Source organism: Sturnus vulgaris, chromosome 3 (assembly GCF_052056855.1).
Source record: "Sturnus vulgaris isolate bStuVul1 chromosome 3, bStuVul1.hap1, whole genome shotgun sequence".
In the NCBI taxonomy this organism is placed as follows: domain Eukaryota; kingdom Metazoa; phylum Chordata; class Aves; order Passeriformes; family Sturnidae; genus Sturnus; species Sturnus vulgaris.
The window spans coordinates 20,070,197-20,090,447 of NC_142245.1; the positions used below are offsets into that span (position 1 = coordinate 20,070,197).

The 20,251-nt window shown below is 36.8% G+C and overlaps 1 protein-coding gene across 4 annotated transcripts in view; it reads left to right on the plus strand.

The window, feature by feature from the left end:
• Positions 1-20,251, plus strand: part of EPRS1 (glutamyl-prolyl-tRNA synthetase 1) — a 37,918-nt gene that overhangs the window by 11,236 nt on the left and 6,431 nt on the right. The window contains exons 7-31 of one of the 4 annotated variants that reach the window (XM_088161157.1): positions 961-1,087; positions 1,288-1,480; positions 1,870-2,041; positions 2,554-2,787; positions 3,818-3,902; positions 4,248-4,307; positions 4,600-4,620; positions 6,768-6,878; positions 8,379-8,515; positions 9,198-9,405; positions 9,846-9,958; positions 10,582-10,699; positions 10,803-11,174; positions 12,036-12,266; positions 12,937-13,185; positions 13,757-13,987; positions 14,315-14,580; positions 15,557-15,608; positions 16,473-16,682; positions 16,829-16,901; positions 17,657-17,736; positions 18,062-18,163; positions 18,815-18,970; positions 19,090-19,287; positions 19,644-19,817. In XM_088161157.1, the coding sequence (XP_088017283.1) occupies positions 961-1,087; positions 1,288-1,480; positions 1,870-2,041; positions 2,554-2,787; positions 3,818-3,902; positions 4,248-4,307; positions 4,600-4,620; positions 6,768-6,878; positions 8,379-8,515; positions 9,198-9,405; positions 9,846-9,958; positions 10,582-10,699; positions 10,803-11,174; positions 12,036-12,266; positions 12,937-13,185; positions 13,757-13,987; positions 14,315-14,580; positions 15,557-15,608; positions 16,473-16,682; positions 16,829-16,901; positions 17,657-17,736; positions 18,062-18,163; positions 18,815-18,970; positions 19,090-19,287; positions 19,644-19,817 (3,973 nt within the window). The remainder of the gene's footprint in view (positions 1-960; positions 1,088-1,287; positions 1,481-1,869; positions 2,042-2,553; positions 2,788-3,817; positions 3,903-4,247; positions 4,308-4,599; positions 4,621-6,767; positions 6,879-8,378; positions 8,516-9,197; positions 9,406-9,845; positions 9,959-10,581; positions 10,700-10,802; positions 11,175-12,035; positions 12,267-12,936; positions 13,186-13,756; positions 13,988-14,314; positions 14,581-15,556; positions 15,609-16,472; positions 16,683-16,828; positions 16,902-17,656; positions 17,737-18,061; positions 18,164-18,814; positions 18,971-19,089; positions 19,288-19,643; positions 19,818-20,251) is intronic. The other 3 variants (XM_014876899.2, XM_088161158.1, XM_014876901.2) reach the window with 3 other exon arrangements.

A 20,251-nucleotide genomic window follows, 5' to 3' on the forward strand; every position in this document is an offset into this window, starting at 1 on the left:
TGGTATGGACATGCAGTCCTTATGAATTGGGTCAAGGGCCTCGGTGCTTCCCAAGGAAACTTAGATTTGAGAAAGGAAAGATGTATGGGATAGCCTTCCTTAGGGAAGGGTGACATCAGATGTATGATGGAGGCTCAGTGGTCCAGACTGTGTGGAATACCAAAGCACAAACTCCTTAAAGACCACACAAAGAAGATGTGATGAGCCAGTATAATAAACTCAATTTTCAGCCAGCTTTTTATCTTCTGTTTCTTTTTGGAGTTGCCTGATGACCTATAAAATTTCTATGATTGCATTTGTTCATTAAACTGGCTGTTCAGCACCACATGACTTCTGTAGTTGTGTTACTCTATTAGTCCCATATAAACTGTTACTCAAATATTGTAAATTACGTACTTATGTACATGTATGTCTATAACATATATTATTCTCAACTTACTTTAGTAATTTTTAGTGTCTTAATCCTGGTATTTTAATACACTGTTCTTCAGGGACATGTTACTCTCTTTTTGTAAGAGATTTCAATTTTGTGGATTTGGGGATTTATATTTTGTTTAAAGTGTCAGTAGCTCTATAGCTTATATTAAAAAATACGCAGCAATCAGAAAATTCCACTCTTGTGAATGTGATAGGTTCAGATTATTTGGTACTTGCTACTGGGTATCATCAACAGTTGCTTTAAGTTAGTCTGTAAAAATGGAGATAATTGCACTCTAATCTTTAGATCCATAGTAACACTCTAATTTACAGCTTTAGGTATTTTTAACAGTTAACTACTAAATTTGTAGTAGAAGAAACAATCTATTTTCGTAAAAAGATAATATTTCAACAAATATCCTAGGTTTGTTTGTTTGTTACACTTAGGTATTGTTTTCCATTCTTTCTCCTTCCCTCACAAATAAAGAAGTCTAGCTGAGGTAGATCTGGTGTATACATTTATTTTCTTTATTTCCTTTGTAGATATCTGCATATTGGTCATGCCAAAGCTGCCCTGCTAAATCAGCACTACCAAGTTAACTTTAAAGGAAAACTCATTATGAGATTTGATGACACAAATCCAGAAAAAGAGAAAGAAGACTTTGAAAAGGTATGATAAGGTATCAGAGTGATTATAGGCTGTGAAAGAAAGATAAGTGCATGCCTCTTTTTTTCTTTCATGCTTATTCTTGTGGCTTATCCTTCCTGGACAATGGAGCATTAAAAAAAACACATCTGACATGAAGAAGATAAAGATGTAAGAAAACTACCTTTCCTGAATATTACAGTGTACATTTTCACACTTTGCAGGTTATTCTTGAAGACGTTGCCATGCTGCACATCAAACCAGATCAATTTACATATACCTCAGATCACTTTGAAACAATAATGAAATATGCTGAGAAGCTTATTCAAGAAGGGAAGGCGTATGTGGATGACACTCCTGCAGAGCAAATGAAAGCAGAGCGTGAGCAAAGATTGGAATCTAAACACAGAAATAACTGTAAGATATTTTAAGCTTCGATCTTTCATTCTTACCTTTTTGATTTGGCATCAAAACTTGATTTTTATTAATGAGTATGAGCGAGATTACTAAATTGCATGTCTTCAAGGGATAAGATATAGGGACTTGGAAGCATTTAGTGCTTTGTTCTACAAGGCTGTATGGGTTAAGTATACATTTAGACCAGGGCAGTAAGCTTGTGTATGTGTGAATTAATCACCATTCGTTCATTACCACTTAAAAAATTCAAAATGTAAAATGTGTGAAAATGAATTCCAGTGTCCCAAAGAGGGGGGTTACACTGATTTTTTTTTTACTGCCGTAATAAAACTTGATTCTATATTGGCTTCATAATACCTTAGAAAATGGTTTATTTTTGTTGTTCTTAGGTGTTAATAAGAATCTACAAATGTGGGAAGAAATGAAAAAGGGAACAGAATACGGACAAACTTGTTGCCTACGAGCAAAAATAGATATGAGCAGTAATAATGGATGTATGAGGGATCCAACTCTTTATCGTTGTAAAAACCAGCCTCACCCTCGGACTGGAAGTACCTACAAGTAAGTCCATTTTCTCCTTGTGTGGCCTGTAGCTTTTGCTCTTTTCTGGGCATTTACAATTCCTTAGGAAATTTCTTTTGATACTTGGAACCTGCTAGCATTTTTAAACCAGAATATGTGATGAGTCTCTTGACTTTCTGAAACTCATGGAAAAGACTTCTAAAACCTGTGAGATGGCCATCATGGTCAACAGTGAATATTTTTTTTGTTTTGGTCCTTATATATGTTTGAAAAAACCATTAGCAGTGTAGGGTTGTTTTTTTAGGCTTGAATATTAAGGGTGTGATCAGTTAATTTCTTGAAGGCTTTCTTCATCTTAAAATGTAGTGCCTCTGAATATTTTTGGGGACAATTTGTTGTGTATGTGTTATTTTAGTCTTAATCTGAAGGTTTTCAGAATCATAGGTTATAAGTATTTATAATACCTGAATACAAACTGTGCTGAGTTTAAATGTTTAGGTGGGAGGAAAGTGTTTTGTTCTGTCCTGCTAATTAAAGATCTTTTTTGTCAGGGTTTATCCCACGTACGACTTTGCCTGCCCCATTGTTGATAGTATTGAAGGTGTCACCCATGCACTGAGAACAACTGAATACCATGACAGAGATGAACAATTCTACTGGATTATTGAGGCTCTGGGCATAAGGAAACCGTATATATGGGAGTATAGCAGGCTAAACCTCAACAACACTGTGCTCTCCAAAAGAAAGCTCACGTGGTTTGTCAACGAAGGCCTTGTGGATGGATGGTATGTTCCATGGCTGTAGGTCATCTCTGTTCCTTAAGGTCCTTGTGACTGGCACGTTCATTTTTGCTTTGGGACAGTTTGAATGTCTATTTAAATAATATTAAACAATATAGATTAATTACACTGGCTACTGCATGTACAATGTATCTGTTTCCTGCTCTACAGTAGCTGTGTACATGCATATTCATGTCCTGTAATAAACATGAAGCAGCTTATTTTTGGACTCTGGCTCTTGTTGTGGGTGGCATTTACACGTTTTCCACTCTTGAGTCATTGGTTGTTGTCATTGGAGTCATTCCTAAACAATGCCAGAAGAAGGCCTGGATTGAAGCATTTCTGGTCCTGTCCATCTAGTCAAATCCATCCCACTTCTCTCCTGTGTTCCCTTGCCTTCCTTCTGTTAATTTTTTCAGATTAATTTGATTTCTGCAGAAGGTGTTTGGTGGACTAGTTTTCTAGTTGTCAGTTGAGTTGGAAACTTAGACTCCTGATTTATGCATGGAGCCACTTGGCTAGAGCCAAATTTATCCTTTCTGGTCCTGCCTGGTTTTTTTTTCCCTAGAGGTGTAGCTGGTCTTATGATGACCTTTCCTTCCCTGAGCCTCGCTGTTAGGTCCTCAGCAAGCTTTGATTCACGTTCCCACCAAACTCAAATGTTACATTGGAGATTAGGCCTTTTTATTTCTTCTGTATGAGAAAAAAAAAATCTTAGAATTCTATCACTTATATCAAGAGGTAGCATTGTCACTTCTTTCCAGTAACATTTTCTGAGTGCTTTTGGAAAGGAAATAATGGATAGGAACCTAACTTTTGCCTTGCTTGTTTTTGAGTGACCTAACCTTCACCATACATTTTGTATGGATAAGCGCTCAGTCTTTTCAGTTAGGTGTTCTCACCTAGTTGTGAGTTCACTAAGTAAAATGCACTGAGGCTGTGCCTTTCATGTGTGGCAGTATTAGTAAAGTTCTTGATCAGTGTAGAATTTAGAAAATTTAGTGTATGACACTAATGGAATACCTTTTTCCACTAGGGATGACCCAAGATTTCCCACTGTGCGTGGCGTCCTGAGAAGAGGCATGACAGTTGAAGGGCTGAAACAGTTTATTGCTGCTCAGGTGGGTGTTTGCTTCTGATTCTTTGAATCTCCCTCGATGAGTTTCACAAGTTTCAGTGAAGTTTCAGCTAATGTGCTTGTCACTGGGAGGCTTCTTTTGAAGCTTTGCTACTTTGATGTGTATTGCTTCAACAATGGTAGCACCTGTCAGTAGGTGTTGGCAAAATGGACTTGCAGGTTTCTTACTTGAAAAGGGTTCGTTTTGGAAGCTTAAAAACTGTATTTGATGAAAGCAAACCATAGAGGGTTTTCAGTTTAAAGAACTTTGTTTTAAATCAGTCTAAGAGCTAGAATATTTATATTAATGTGGTGTTGGTTCGGGTTGTTGTTTTTTTTTTTCCCCTAGGGCTCCTCTCGATCTGTTGTGAATATGGAGTGGGATAAAATCTGGGCCTTTAATAAAAAGGTATGTGTTTACTTGGATTTGATGCTACTCCTGATATCCTCTTTCTAGGATATGTGGAGAATCCAGCGTTCATTGGAGTGCTTATCACAACAAGTAGCAGTTGCAGTATGCTACATCATTTGGCACACTCTCAGGAAAATGGAATGTCCCCCCCTTCTAACCTGAAGAAGCACTAATCCTATTGATTCTCCTATACCAGTACTTACTTGCCTTCCTTAGTAGTATGGGAAAAGATAATGGTATTTGCTGTAAATCTGATCTGAAAACTGCATTTCATTTTTCTGCTTTCAAGCTGCGAGCTATCTGTAAGAAGGTATTACTTAATGCTTTTTACCTTAGCATATAGCTTACAGTGCTGTAAGCATTCATAGCATAAAGCTATCATTTCGCAGCTTCATAGCACAGTCACACTTGCTTGTATAACAGGAGCTCTACAAACACACTGAAAATGCATTATTCCTAGTTTTCAAAGGCTGCCCACCTCTGGTTTGGCTGATTTGTCGACATAAACACAAATTTTCCCTGATTTGGTTCACGTTGGCTGCGTTTCCTTTCCGTGGCAAAAGGACGAACGCACTGCGTGCTCTGCCTGGGGAGATAAAGCCAGCACTGCTGGAGTTTCTGACTGAATGGCAAATCAGGAATATTGCATCTTGACATGATGAGTTGCTTTTTGGCAGCAGATGCTTGGACACTATAATAAGGCGATTTGTTTTCATGAGGATTGCATATTTTGTGCGATTGTGGAAACACCTGTTATTTTGCATTGGGATTCCTGCTTGGTTTTGCTTAGATAGTACCTGGATCTGTTCATTTAAGTAGTTTTTGTTTGTCTGGCATGTGTCTTGTATTTCTTCATGTATTTTGCATTTGATTTGCTACATACATGTAGGTTTATGAATTGGTTCTTTCTGTTGCTGCATAAATATTTATGACTAACATCTGTGACTGACATTTATGACATAAAAATTAATGACTAACAACTGGTTTGAGGGGAAGAATCCACAATAAACTGTCAAGGTTCATTTTTTTAAAATTGACTTTTAAACTGAGTTTCTTAGGCCTCTGACTCAGCTCCTTGTACAGCACCATATTTATTAGCCAATTTTATTTACATGTGGCTGAGCAGGCTGTAAGCTGTCTGCAATACGAGCAATATGAGCAAAACCAATTGTCTGCTTATAGGTAGTTTTGAGCTCAAAGACTTGATCAATGTGACAACTCATATTTAATATGTGATCCTGTAATTTTTTGCACCTGACGAGGGATTGTGAGTTTTAATGAATGAAATAAAGAGTCTGGTAATACTGCTATAAAATCTGGTCATTTAATTAGCAAAATTACGATATTAAATCATATAATACCCCTGCATTTTGAGATACATACTAAAGTATGTATCATACTTTTTCAAAGTGTATATCTAACATTTAGGAGTCTGACTTCAGACTTATAAGACTACTAACTAGTTAAAGTGTGTCTTCTTTAAAGTATATCATCTTATCACTTTATATAACTAATGTCAAGTAATTAGAATTTAAATACTTTTTCCCAAAATATAGAAAAATATATAGCTGTGTAGCTTTTCACTTGAGCAGGAATAAACCAAGGAGAGCAAAAACCACTTTAAATTAATAAAAGCAGGTGTTTTCCTTTGTGTTAGTTTCCAGTTAACCTGGTAGATCTCTGATATTCTTTTTTGCCTTAGATGACTGCTTTACCTTAATTATGTATTTAAGTGCCTCTGAACAGTTTGACAAACCAGTATTTCAGGTATAAAAAATGCTGTGTAAAACTACAGCAGCTAAGTTTGCTAATGGGCAGTAAAAATTCAGGAAGACATCCTAGTGGTACCTTTTTCTTGCCAAACTCATATTGTAGAAATCCTAATGAAGTCAGTGTTATAGTATTGCCTTATTATAGTATCTGATGTGTCTGTAGTAAAATTGCAGACTTGATTGGTGCCTCCTCTACAGCCAGTTCTGTCACTGATTCTGCTGGAGTGCTGGCCTGGAAAATGAGTATGAAAATCAGGTTTTGTGCTGCTGGAAAAAAGAAGAAACTCCACTTAAAAATTATTGCTTTAAATTTAGTGAACTAGAGAAAAAACAGTTCAGATGTAATAGCCTATGTGCACAGTAAAACTGTATCAGAGTACATTTTTGTGTCTTCCCTAGAAGGCATTGGGTCATAATTTTGGTTGCTTCTGCTGTCAGTAGTATCCAATCCAGTTTTTACTCAGGATATTTTAGCAAAGATTGGAAATTGTAAAGTATTACCACTATTTTCTCACTATTCTGTAGCTTTGGATGAAAGCGACATTAAAACAAACATGGAAAAAAATGCAGTAACATAAAGAATACCAGTTAATATTCCTTCTTTTTTGTTGTTATTGTTTTGTAAAGCACTTTATTTCTCTGTCAGTGGCATATATTCATGATCCACCTAATTTGTTTTGTGTAGGTTATAGACCCAGTAGCACCTCGGTACACTGCTTTACTGAAAGATGCAGTCGTCCCAGTCAATATTCCTGAAGCTCAAGAGGAGATGAAAGAAGTGGCTAAACATCCAAAGGTTCTTGCTTTACTTAACATTCTTGTACTACAGCTCAGTAAGGTTGGGAAATACTTTGTCATGAAACAGTCAGAAAGGAAAGTCCTGCTTTTAACTTGCTCAGATAGATCTACCCAAGGGGTACCTTTTTTTTTGCCTCAGAATTGTCAAAAACCATGCAACTACTAAACATGTTTGTTCTTTTAAGAGGGAACTGTTTTTGTAAATATACAGAGTGTATATACAAGATGCCCTAAACAGCCTCTCTTGGAGTTTTCAGAAGAGGTAAGGCATTACAAGCTTGGAGTGCTGCTCAAGCTGGTATTCCTATTGTTTGGTGCTAACTTTCACAGAGAAGTTAAATATTAAATTTTATTCAAGCTTTATGGCTATAATACACTAGACACTCTTTATCCATTAACAGTGAGGTGTTTTTGAAGTGGTTGATAAAATCAGGTTTTATGTGAAGAGGTAATATATTAACCTGTTGATTCTTTCAATCTCTGGATTTTTAATATGACTTTTAAATTTGTATAGTAAATAGTTCTTATCAAAAGCTAAGAACTTGCTGATTTGATACTTTTAGTATCAGTAAACAGAGTAATATCCCTTAAAATTGAGTGTGTTACTGATACAACTTTCTTGGTGCTACAATCAACAAAGATGCTTTCCTTTGAGTCTAATATCTAAAATTGTGCTTAAACTTCACTGAAAGCATCCCTTAGTTATATACAGTTACACTGAGAAATGAGTGAATATTGCTGAGACTTTGCTTCATTCCTTTGTTTTGATTTTGTTGCTCTGAGTGTTCCTGTAGCCAGTTCTTGTAACTGAGAGGTAGCTATTGGGTTTCCCCTCTTCCCCATGGCTGATAACAAGGAAATAGATTTTGAGCAGATGCAAGTGAGAGTTGTGACTATTCAAGGCTCAAGAAGTCTGAAGTTTGGTCAGATACAAGCCAGCATATTGAAACATTGATAGTACCAGTAAATGCTGCTTCCAGTATATAATGAAATAAATACTGACCAGAAGAAACAAATTGAAAACTCCTGACCAGCTGAAAAAAAGTCTGAACTCATAGCTGTTGTCCTTTTTTAGAAAATAAAATTTTTTTATTGTTGAGATACTTCAAACCTGAGTATTTTATTAGTGATGTAGTTCTGGTTTCCATCTTTACAAATCTATGCAGCTGAAAGAAGCTCCATATATATTTCCCAATTAACTTTATTAAAAAGCAAAAATGAGAGTTCTGAAATTAGTTTTGAAGGGAATTTGCATAGAAAAATGGGAACTTGAAAAAAACTTTGGGGTTACCTGTGAGATCTTAAAGATGTGTGGGCCTTAATGAAATGGAATATGCTGTCAGTGGATTTTTTGAGTGTACTGTCAGGGGTACTTGGGCAATACCTGTGAACAAGAAACTGGAGGGAGCTGTGGAAAAATATTGTAGCTTTGCATTACTGTTATTGTCCATCTTCTATCCTCATCTGTTGTCTTTGAAATGTAAACCATTATTCACAGAATGCTGACGTTGGGTTGAAGCCTGTGTGGTACAGCTCCAGAGTCCTCATCGAGGGTGCAGATGCAGAGACCCTGGCAGAGGGAGAGGTGGTTACCTTCATAAACTGGGGCAATATCATCATCACCAAATTAAGCAGGTAACCTGTTTAGTGGCAGATTAAATTAATTTTTGCTTTTTTTGTTGCTTTTTCTTTTAACAGGAAGCTTGTAACACTAAAGAATTAATGGTTGGCCATATATGTCCATTCTATGATTCTATATTTATAAAGCTACTTTGAAATATGCCACGAAACCACATGTTAGCATAGAGTGTATTTTACTGTAGATTCAGGTTTGAAATCATTAGTCAGTCCTGATACTGCATGTCCCTCTCATCCAGTGCTGTCCATGATTCTGTGGTAATATTGCCACTGTAAAACAGCTTTTTCAGACAGAAAAAATCACCTAGAATTTTAACAACTTTCACCCTGTAACAATTACTGTTTCTGCATACTGAGAAACCAAACCTGTCACAGTTTCAACAACTGTTGAGGGGGGGAAGGAGACCATTTAATGTCAGCATAGTATCTTTGAAGTGGTTGTGTTGAGACAGTGCCAGAATGGGGTGAGCTCTAATAGAGAGCGTAAATATGCAAAGATTTTTACTCTATATTGAAACTTAAGACAACAAAATTAATGGAGACCTTCAACTGGAGTGAATGCACTCTTTGGTTTTCTGTGATTCACACTTTAAAAATAAACTCTGAATACTTGTTTTTGTAATATTGAAACAGAACTGATCATTTAGGCTGTACCATCACAATTTCTGTTTTCCTGTAGAAATTCAAGTGGAAAAATTGTGTCCATCGATGCCAAGTTGAACTTAGATAATAAGGACTTCAAAAAAACCACTAAGATCACTTGGTTGGCAGAAACTCCACGTGCACCCCTGATCCCAACTGTCTGTGTTAATTATGAGCATCTGATCACTAAGCCAGTTCTAGGTAAAGATGAAGACTTCAAGCAATACATCAACCGAAATAGCAAGGTGATTTACATTTTTGTCTCTTTCAATTCCATTAAATTTGTTTTTGTTTTTAACATTCACTGTTTCTAGTTGCTCTTTTTAAATTGTAATTGGTTGTGTGTCAAACAGATAAATTGTGCTGGTGTGTCTGGTTTCCGTGCTTCCATGTAACCTGTCATAATCTCAAAATTGAAATATGACTCTTGTTTATTCTCAGTTGTCACCAGGCTTTTACACATCTGAGACCAATAGTTTGAGTTTTTGTCGTGATACATTCTTAGGATATGGCATCTTCCTGCTAGTACTTCTTGCACTAGTACTTCTAGTTCTGCTGCTGCTGGAATTAAGTAACATTTTGACACTTTGTAAAGGAGAAAAATCACCACTGTCCTTCTACATCTCTATTTCTTACTGTTCCTTTGCTCTGTTAGACATGGACTGATTTCTTTTAACACTTATAGCAAGAAGAACTGATGCTGGGTGATCCGTGCCTTAAGGAGTTAAAAAAAGGAGATATCATACAGCTTCAGAGGAGAGGATTCTTTATTTGTGATCAGCCCTATGAGCCAGTAAGGTAAGTTACCTGAGAATGGTCTAAACAGACTTCACAGAATTTGCTTTTGCTTGTTGTCTTAGTGTTTTCACATACACACATTGGCAAGGGTAATATAATCTGCAAATATTTTCCCCATTACCATGATCTTTCTGAGGAGTATCTCTGTGGACTGGAATGGCTTTTATTTTGCACATACCTGGCTCTTCAAACTATCTTAAGCCAAGTATGTGGCACCTGAGATGCACCCCAGCTAACCTGAACTTGGTAATGAAGTCATGATTTCATTGTGATTTGAAGTATAGAAATTAAGGAGCAATGCTACAGAATAAAACAGGCGTTTTTCCAATTAGAGCATGCACATACTACTGAATTGTAATACTTCTTTAGCAAGCTATCGAAACATCTGCATGCAATTATAACATAAACATATAAATATTTTAAAAAAAGAAAAACTTGCATGCATGAGGGATCATTGCAGATCCCCAGTTGCATAAATTTAGGTAATTACAGCTGTGTACAAAGATAAACCTGCAGTTGTATGAGATCATCTTTTAGAAAGAGTAGCTCATTTGTTTCAATAAATGTTTGATATTTATCTTGGATTTCCTTTACTGTTGTGTTTTCCATAAATCTTTTTAAAGTCCTTACAGCTGTAAAGATGCCCCATGCATTTTGATTTACATCCCTGATGGACACACTAAAGAAATGCCAACATCTGGGTCAAAAGAGAAGACCAAAGCTGAAACTGCAAAGAAAGAGGTAAACTGGTGGTTTAGGAAAATACCATAGAATGTATTGCTATATATCTATTTCTGCATAAGATTACATGCTGAATACTTGGCTTTTTTTTTTTTTTTGTAAGGCTAGTTCAGCTGTAAAAGGAAAATCTGCTCCAGCTGTTGGTCATGGCTCTACTCCAGCCTGTACTGGATCTGAAGGTCACCTGGTCATCTACAACAAGGTGGCTGCACAGGGTGATGTAGTTCGTGACTTGAAGGCTAAGAAGGCAGCAAAGGAAGATATTGATAAAGCTGTGAAACAACTGCTGGCCTTGAAAGCAGAATACAAAGAGAAGACAGGCCAGGAGTATAAGCCAGGAAATCCTCCAGTATCTGGAACTGCACAGTCATCAAAGCTTGAGACCTCTGGTACCCTGGACAGTAAAGCTCTGTATGATAAAGTAGCAGAACAAGGAGAAGTAGTCCGAAAACTGAAAGCTGAGAAAGCATCTAAGGTGATGATTAAAATAATCCTTGGTTTTGTCTGGGTTTGCATAGCCCATTGTTCTGTGTCTGTGGTGGTGAATGGGTGCTTATGGATCCAGGATTTTTATAGTGGTCATCATTTGGACTGGGCTCTCTTCTGTCAAGATTTGTGTTTCCAATGCTTACTTTTTCGGTTAGATTTGTATGACCAAGTTTGTATTGGTGAATTCCCATATTTCTTAGGCTGGTGCTCTGAAATATGGACTAAATTTACCCAACAGCAAGAGTTAAGTATCCAAGTCAAGTCCTTGAGATTAAAATGGCTGGTAATTTCTTCATTTGTTTAACTCAGTACGGTCAAATTATGTGACTTCATAGGATTGAATTGTTGCTGTTTAGATCTTAAAACAAAGCCCCAAAACCAGAAAGGGAAGATCCAAATGCCACAGATGTGTTTGAGACAGCTTCCTCTCTGTAACTGTACATAGCAAACATAGCTACTATTAGCTGTGTTATTTCTTTTCTTTCTAATGCAGAAAATGAAGAGAGGGAAAATAACATACTTTGCCTAGTGGTTAAATAATGTTGATAGTAGTAGTGCCTTGATGACACCATAAAATCTAAATAAATGGGAAGATCTAAATGAACTTATTGTTATCGTTTTACTTAGGACAGCTTGGGTTATGTATCCCTTAAGAGGAGTTATTTTGTTAAAATAGGAAAGTAGTAGAGAAAACTTCTCTGAATAACTCTATTAAGTACTTAAGAAAATGGAATAGGTGCACATGAGCTCCAGGTCTTTTTATGAATATATTTATGGTACTCTTGAGAGTCTTATGTTTTTATATCTTTGTTCCTCCCTCTTCCTGCTCCTTCCTTTCTTCTTTCAGGAGGAGATAGGTGCTGCTGTGGAAGTCCTTTTATCCCTAAAGGCAGAATATAAGCGACAGACAGGCCAGGAGTACAAGCCTGGAAGCCCACCTGTGGTCTTTGTCCCTGCTCAGTGTTCTCCTGTTCCCACTCCTCCATCCCCATGTCCAGTAGACAGCAAGGCTCTGTACAGCAAAGTAGCTCAACAAGGAGAAGTGGTCCGCAAGCTCAAATCGGAGAAAGCTTCAAAGGTGTTCTACCTGTGGATGCTTCTGAGTGGAACAGTGTCTTCAGTTTAGGCTAAAACCCAATGGCAGGTTTTGTGAAATTTGAGGAGCAAAACATAAGCAAGTTCCATGAAGTGCTTTCCCAAATTCTCTTGAGCTGGTGATATGGCTGACTGCATGAGTTCTGTGTTAGTGCATGGAAAATGAATAAGTTTTTTTTTGTTCATACAAGATAAGTGAAGCAGAGGATAGGTAGTAACTTGAAAGAAGGGCTGTTACTTGGAGCGAGAATGGCAGTAATAAATTTGGGAGTTGCCTGATCATGACCAAATAACCATTACTTATTCAGAGTCTGTGTATTTGCTGCTATTCTCCAATGTGCAACTCATGGACTGCTATAACTGGAGGGGACTAAGCCACCTAAATGGGAGGCTTTTATGGCAAAGAAATCAGCCCTTACCTACACTACCTGATTTGGTCCTTTGGTGTAGAACTTACAGGTGTTCTGGCTAAAAAGTTCTAACACAGAACTTAATAATAACAAGTTATACTAACAGGATAGCTCTAGAAGTTTTATTACAACAGCTGTGTTAGTGCTATTATAGTAAAGCTTGTGTTATCTCAGCTATTGTGTTACACCTCTGTTACTTCTGCCCTTATCTGCAACTGCTTTTTTTTTTCTCTCTTGCTTCAGGAGCAAATAGATGAGGCTGTGAAAATTCTTTTAAGCCTAAAAGCAGAGTATAAACAAAAGACAGGTCAAGAGTACAAGCCTGGAAATCCACCCTCAACCCCTCCTTGTCTATCTTCTACTGCACTTCCATCTCCTGTCTGCTGCAGTAACTTTACAAGCTGTAGCTTAGTGGATGGCAAAGCACTTTATGATACTGTAGCTGAGCAAGGGGAAGTGGTACGCAGACTCAAGGCAGAGAAAGCTTCCAAGGTACAATAGGCATTAGAGTGAGCAATTGTAATTCTGAACACATTTTGCCACTGGGGGGAAGTCTTTCACCAGGTAGTGATCAAAGTCCCCTATGTCCAGGTCATGCATGCTCTGATAATGCCAAACAGAACTGTTCTGGTGCTGGGTACTTTGTTGACTCCGATATACGAAGTCAAACTTAACCTCATATCTAGGTGAATAGGCATGAGCATGGCAGATGTCGACCTTGCAGAAGGGTTTAATGTATTTTGCTATCTCTTGCTGTGTTTGGGAAAAGTGAATGTTTAAGTATCTAGCGTGCTGCAGCAGCAGCAAGACTTTTCAAAACTAGACAGATTCAGTGATGGTTGTGGAAAACAACATGAAACAAACCTGCAGCTTTTTAGGCACTTCTGGGGGTTTTTTTCTGCCTATATTTCTACCTTCCAAAATCGGTTTTGGTGTTGGGTTGTTTTTTGGGGAGCTTTTTTGTTGGTTCATTAGGTTGGTTTTGTAGCCTGATAATCACTGCTTCTGGCCAGTTCTCTCTTTAATTCTCACCAGTAAATCTTGCTATTTGTCCTCCACACAGGATCAAATAGATGAAGCAGTAAAACTCCTCCTTTCTCTGAAAGCTGACTACAAGGAGAAGACTGGGCAGGAGTACAAGCCAGGACACCCACCAGCAGCTCAGGGGGCTTTGCCTCAGACATCAAACACAGTACCCAGCGGCCCAGACACTCCTGAAGCTAAAGCCCTGTTTAGCAAAGTAGCTCTTCAAGGAGATGAAGTTAGAAAATTAAAAGCAGAAAAAGCAGACAAGGTAATAACATGTACACTGTAGTGTAAAAATGTAATATATGCATTTAAATCTAGAAATCTCTTTGAAATTCATTGTGATTATGGGAATTAGAAAAGTACCTTTAGAATAAGCAGCATTTAAATTCTGAGATCTGAAACATACTTTTAAAATTAGATATACTGTCGCATATGGCCCTTTAAAATATCAGCACATTAAAGTTAAGTACTGGCTTATGCAGATTTTTCTGCCAGCAGTCTGTGAATGTCCACAGTGCCATATAGATTTTTTTTTTAATAAAACGGTATAATTTCTCTATAAATTTCTTCTTCTTTCTTTTTATTCTTCAAGGAAAAGATAGATGTGGCTGTTAAAGAACTTCTTCAGTTGAAGGCCCAGTATAAGTCTGTTGCAGGAGTTGACTATAAACCAGTGTCTGCTAGTGGTGTTGATGACAAAGACAAAAAGAAGAAAGAGAAGGACAACAAGTCTGAAAAGCAGAGTAAGCAACAGAAGCAAAATGATGGCCCCAAAAAAGAACCTTTGCAAGGACAGAGTGGTAATGAGCGCTCCTCAAATGGATCAGGAGAGGGCCAAGGCCCTAAGAAACAAACCAGGTAAAGATGGAATCTTTAATCTTATTGAAACATCAACTGTCTACCTCTGTTGAGATTTAGAGTTTGATACGTGTCTCATTTCACTTGAAAGTGTGGACATTTGCAAAATAACTGTTGATTTTCATATTCAGGATTGAGCCAAAAGCAAGTTACCAAAATTTATTTAGTGTCAGTTGTACCTCAGCATCCTGTATTGTTACTATCATTGAGAAGTTTTTGTGCTTATTATTTGCTTCTGCAAATGTGCTGCTGTGTCTTGCTAAAGTTTAGAGTCTTTTTACAGTGTGTATTATGCAGCACATTTGTATTTCCTGTATCATATACATAAATCATATATTAGAGACAGAGATGTGGTTATTTTGTATAGAAATAATGCCAGAAAAAATGTATTTCCTACCTTTAAAACTTCTCTGTTTGTAGAGGTATAAAACCTTTACTTTTGTGTTTTCTGGTGAGTTTAACCTTCTTTAGAATCTTGCCGTTTTATTGGCTATCTTTATTTTGAAATAGAGTCGGTTTTCTGTCTCATACAGTGTGACTGACATTCTCATTAATTTAAGCTGGGTATCTTTCCTGAAGTTGTAGCTACTGGCTAGGTAGGAAGTGTTTAAAATAAAGTGTGAAGCAGCTCACAGACAGGTCTGGTTAGTCTTAGGTTCTTACTGGACTGGTTACTGGTGGTTGGGTTTTTTAATGTGTTGTTGTGAGATTCTTTAATGCAGCATGGTGAGAATTAGAAAGATTCAAACCATACTAAAAAATTGGAGCTGTTCTTATTTAATATTCTTGTTAGGGTAAGGAAATACTAGCAACTCCCACCAGCCAAAACTTAGCCTTTTGATGTAAAACACAAACTCTTCCACCTTATTATGCCATACTTCTTGCCCCAAAATAAAAGAGAAAAGAAAAGGCTTAGGATAAGTGCCACTGCTAAACACTGAACTGAACAAATTTGGTTCTTTTTGTCGTACCATAGGCTGGGTCTAGAGGCTAAAAAAGAAGAAAATCTTTCAGAGTGGTTCTCTCAGGTAAGTGCACATCAGTTTGATTTGTTTAATTCTGTTATAAATCAGTGTCTGTTTGGGCTTTACGTATTTCTTTGAGTCTCTTTTTTTTTCAATACAAAGCAAAATATTTGCTATTTTCTATGTCTTATGTTGTTATCATGGTCTTAAATAGTAAGTGCCTTGGAGTAAAGAGCTGAATAAATTTAGGAAGCAGTAAAAAGGTTGAGTGTTAATCACCCAACCTCGTATATTATATATATATATATATATATATATATTATTTTCTTGATTCATACCTGGATTCCTCCTCTCTAAGAGTACAAAACTTAATTGAAGTTATAGGAATTTCACAGACTCGAAAGTTTTATTTCAGCTCAAGGTGATACATAATAAAAGTTAATATCTGTTGATACTGAACAATTTTGCTGGCTTGTGAGATTAAAAACAACCCAAGTAGAGATGATTGGTTTAGATTAGTCTTGTTATGAGAGACTGTAAGTCGCTGTCAGTGGTGTACATTTCCTGTCACTAGTATAATTTTTGCCTGTACTCTAAGGAACAAAATTCTCTTCTGATATGAGCTAGAGACATTTCTTACAGAAGTACAGTTTTTTTGTTCCTGGAAAGTAGCTATAGCCTCTTACTTGGCTTCATGAAATTCAGTTTTTGTTAAGTGTTTACATTATTCAGATCTATTATTGAACTTAATATTCCTGGTTAATTCTTTTTAGGTAACACAAGTGACCTGAAAGTATATTTTAGCTGCTAACGATTTGAGCAGTGTTAAGTAGGAGACTTCTCTTGAATTGCATGAGACACACTTGAATTACTGAATGTTCTCTGTGTACAAACTGAAATTTCAGCATCTGATTAATCTTTTGCAAGGTGATCACAAAATCAGAGATGATTGAATACTACGATGTGAGTGGCTGTTACATTCTTCGTCCTTGGGCTCACGCTATTTGGGAGGCCATCAAAGACTTCTTTGATGCAGAGATCAAGAAACTTGGAGTGGAAAACTGCTACTTCCCCATGTTTGTGTCCCAGGCTGCCCTAGAGACAGAGAAGTCTCATATTGCTGACTTTGCTCCTGAGGTACACTTCAAAACTTCCATTTTAATCTGACTGTAAGAAAACCCAACCACTTAGTCTGCAGCTGGGTATGAAAGCAAGTTTGGGGCTAGAGGATTCTTTCCAAACCTGTTTAGTTTGACTTTTTTTTTCTTTTCTCCTTTTTTTAGGTTGCTTGGGTCACAAGATCTGGGAAAACAGAACTGGCTGAACCAATTGCTATACGTCCCACAAGTGAAACAGGTGGGCCTCTTTTCATGTAGTTTGGCTATAAATTTATATGTGAAGTTTTACCTAAAGTGTAGCTGATAGACCAAAGTCCCTTCTGAAAAGTAGAAGCCCCCATTTTTCAGAGTGTTTTCTGTAATTCCTTAGGAAAATTTCCTGATTTTGCTGCTGCTTATAGCAAGTTCCCTTAAATAGACACTTTTAGGACATGCAGACTTTAGGAATTCTTTTCGTTAATATCCTGAAGACTGACCTATTTTTTTCTAAAAACACATTTGATTATTTGCTTTATAGTGTTTATATGCAATTTTTTTCAACTTGTAATTCACTTCAGTTTTGCATATGTTTTGACTATGACTGTTCCTCTGAGTAATTTAAACAAGCATTTTAAAACCTGAGGCTGGATAAGTTTTTAATTGAGTCAGGTCTAGTATAGCATCCTGAAATCTTGAGGTCACTGAGTTCCTTCTTGTGAATCTGGGTGTATTTACCCTACTGGAAGCCAGTGACTCAAACACAGTGTCATTAAATAATAAGCTTTGGGTTGTACTTTGACCAGCAGCAACCAAGCTCTTTGGCAGAGACTCTGAATAAAGTGAAAGTACTCAGGTGAAATACTATGTATTAAGACAAAAAATATATTTTAAAGGAAATGAAACATAAAAGCATAATTATTATAGCAGAGACTGTTAAGCTTATATGTAGGAAAAGGAAAAGTTTGACATAAATGTCTTTATTGTTGGAGACTCAAAGCTGCTTTCTTTTTACAGTCATGTATCCTTCCTATGCAAAGTGGGTGCAGTCACACAGGGATCTTCCTATCAAGCTTAATCAGTGGTGCAGTGTTGTGGTATGTGTAACCAATTTCTGAGTACCTCTTCTTATCACAAATGCAGTGTAGGACAGTTATTCCCTGTTGACTTGGCATGATCATACTGATCACAGCACATATTTCAAGGCAAAATTATTACCATGGTTTATATGATATGTTTTTTTAACGTTTCTAATAAAACATTCTTTATCAATGTATGTGGTTGGTTATATTAAGTAGAAATGTGTGAATAGTTGGCTTTCTTATCTTTATTGAGAATTTTCTAATATGTGCTTAGAAACAGTATTTTTAACAATAATTTGCCACTTCATAATGTTAATTTTTGTTACTTCTGCCCCCCCAGCGCTGGGAGTTCAAACATCCCCAGCCTTTCCTTCGCACTCGTGAGTTCCTTTGGCAAGAAGGTCACACAGCATTTGCAACATATGAAGAGGCAGCAGAGGAGGTAAAAACAAATACATTGGTGATTCTTCTGTGAGGATGTTACCTTACTCTATAGCAACACAAACAAATCTTTGTACTGAGATCTCATAGAAATCTTTTTTTAGAGCCCATGTGAAAAATGCCAAGTTTATTAGAACACATTTTTTCAGATGTAACCCATTTCTGAGGCTTCAGTCTACAAACAATATGGGGAGTTTGAAGTGTGTCTGCTTTCCTTAAAATTATTTTTCTTAAAAATACTTAAAAATCGACTTTCCTTAAAAATTTAAATAATGCGTTCACGTATTTACTGCTAGAGGTTTTAAAACTTTCTTTGCCCAAAAGGCAGATGTTTCATTGAATGTTGTGACATATCTTTATTTATATAGCAAATGTTCAAACTTTTAGGTGGAATTTTGAAGTCAACATAATTCTTGGCCTGTCATTCTGCTGTGACTCTTCTTGTTTTCTGTCATGACTTACAGTTGTTGCTTTCTGATTCAGGGAAAATAACATCCAAAGTGTAAAGTAATTGAATAAATCTTAGTTTCTAAACAAAGTCTTGAGAAAGTGTTAATTTTTTAAGATTTCAGACTCTGTCGTGTAAAAATATTTCATGGTGTAACAAAATGCAAAATACTGAGTGATTCTGCAGACAGTTTGTTCTTCATAGGTGCTGCAGATACTTGATCTCTATGCTCGGGTGTATGAAGATCTCTTGGCAATACCTGTTGTGAAAGGAAGGAAGACAGAGAAGGAGAAGTTTGCTGGGGGGGATTATACAACCACTTTAGAGGCATTTATATCTGCCAGTGGAAGAGCTATCCAGGTATTTACCTATTCAAATAATTCTTTTTTTGTTAAATATAGGAAGATGAAATATTTAAACTGATGCTTGATAGACTTAACTTTCTATTGAATAGAATTTTCCGTGTGTTTCTATTTCAGGGAGCAACATCACATCATCTAGGGCAGAATTTCTCAAAGATGTTTGAAATTGTGTTTGAAGATCCCAAGAAGCCAGGAGAAAAACAGTTTGCTTATCAGAATTCCTGGGGCCTTACAACTCGGACTATTGGTGTAATGACAATGATTCATGGAGATAACATGGGATTGGTACTCCCACCACGTGTAGCCTGTATTCAGGTGTGTAAAAATGCCTTAAACTGCCTTAGTTTCCTTTCTTGTCTTGGAATTCATGAGAATTTCCTATCAGGCAGCTGGAAGACTTCATGTAGGATGGAGCTGTCTAATTACAGAGTTGCTGTGTGAAGTTAATACAAAGCCTTAGGATACTTGTGGTGGACAAGTCCCCTTTGATAGTTCATGTATTTGAAGTGATGCTATCTATGTCATTAATATGAAAAAGGGAAATGTATCCTTCATTTCTGAGAGCATGAAAAAAATTACTGGAATATAGGGCCACAATATTGGTTTTCAGTTTTTTATAACTATGAGCTAATTTTTTTGTATCACGAAGTACATGTCCTGTTCTATTGCAGGTTGTAATTATTCCCTGTGGTATAACAAACTCCCTTTCTGAAGAGGACAGAGAGGCTCTGTTGAAGAAATGTAATGAATATCGTAGCAGGCTGCTTGCTGTCAACATCCGTGTCCGGGCTGATTTAAGAGACAACTACTCACCTGGCTGGAAGTTCAACCACTGGGAACTTAAGGTACTTTTCTTTCCAGGAGGTGTTTTGAAGCCTAGGTGAGATGTATATATGATGTATGTTATGTGTTCCCTGTGTTCTGAAGGCAAATGTGTTCTGTAAATTAAGAATTGCTGCCTGATCATCAGTGATCGCTTTCCTGAATAAATAAAGAAAAAGTGTTTTCCAAGACTTGTTCTGTTTGCTAGGTTTTGCATGTCATTAGGGATTTTTAAACTTCTAGGACTCTACTTATATACCTAGAAATTTAAATTAGGAGCATAAATTACTTGCATTTTTAAAAATGTGTGCTCATACTTCAGTGTGTCCTGACTCAACAGAGCCTTTTGTGCATACAGCAGAACAGAGAAGATAAACCTGCAGTATCAGCAAAGAAAGGAGTATTTTTTTGTTGTAAAATTGCTATTTTCCCCTCATATAGCACTTGAGGGGAACAG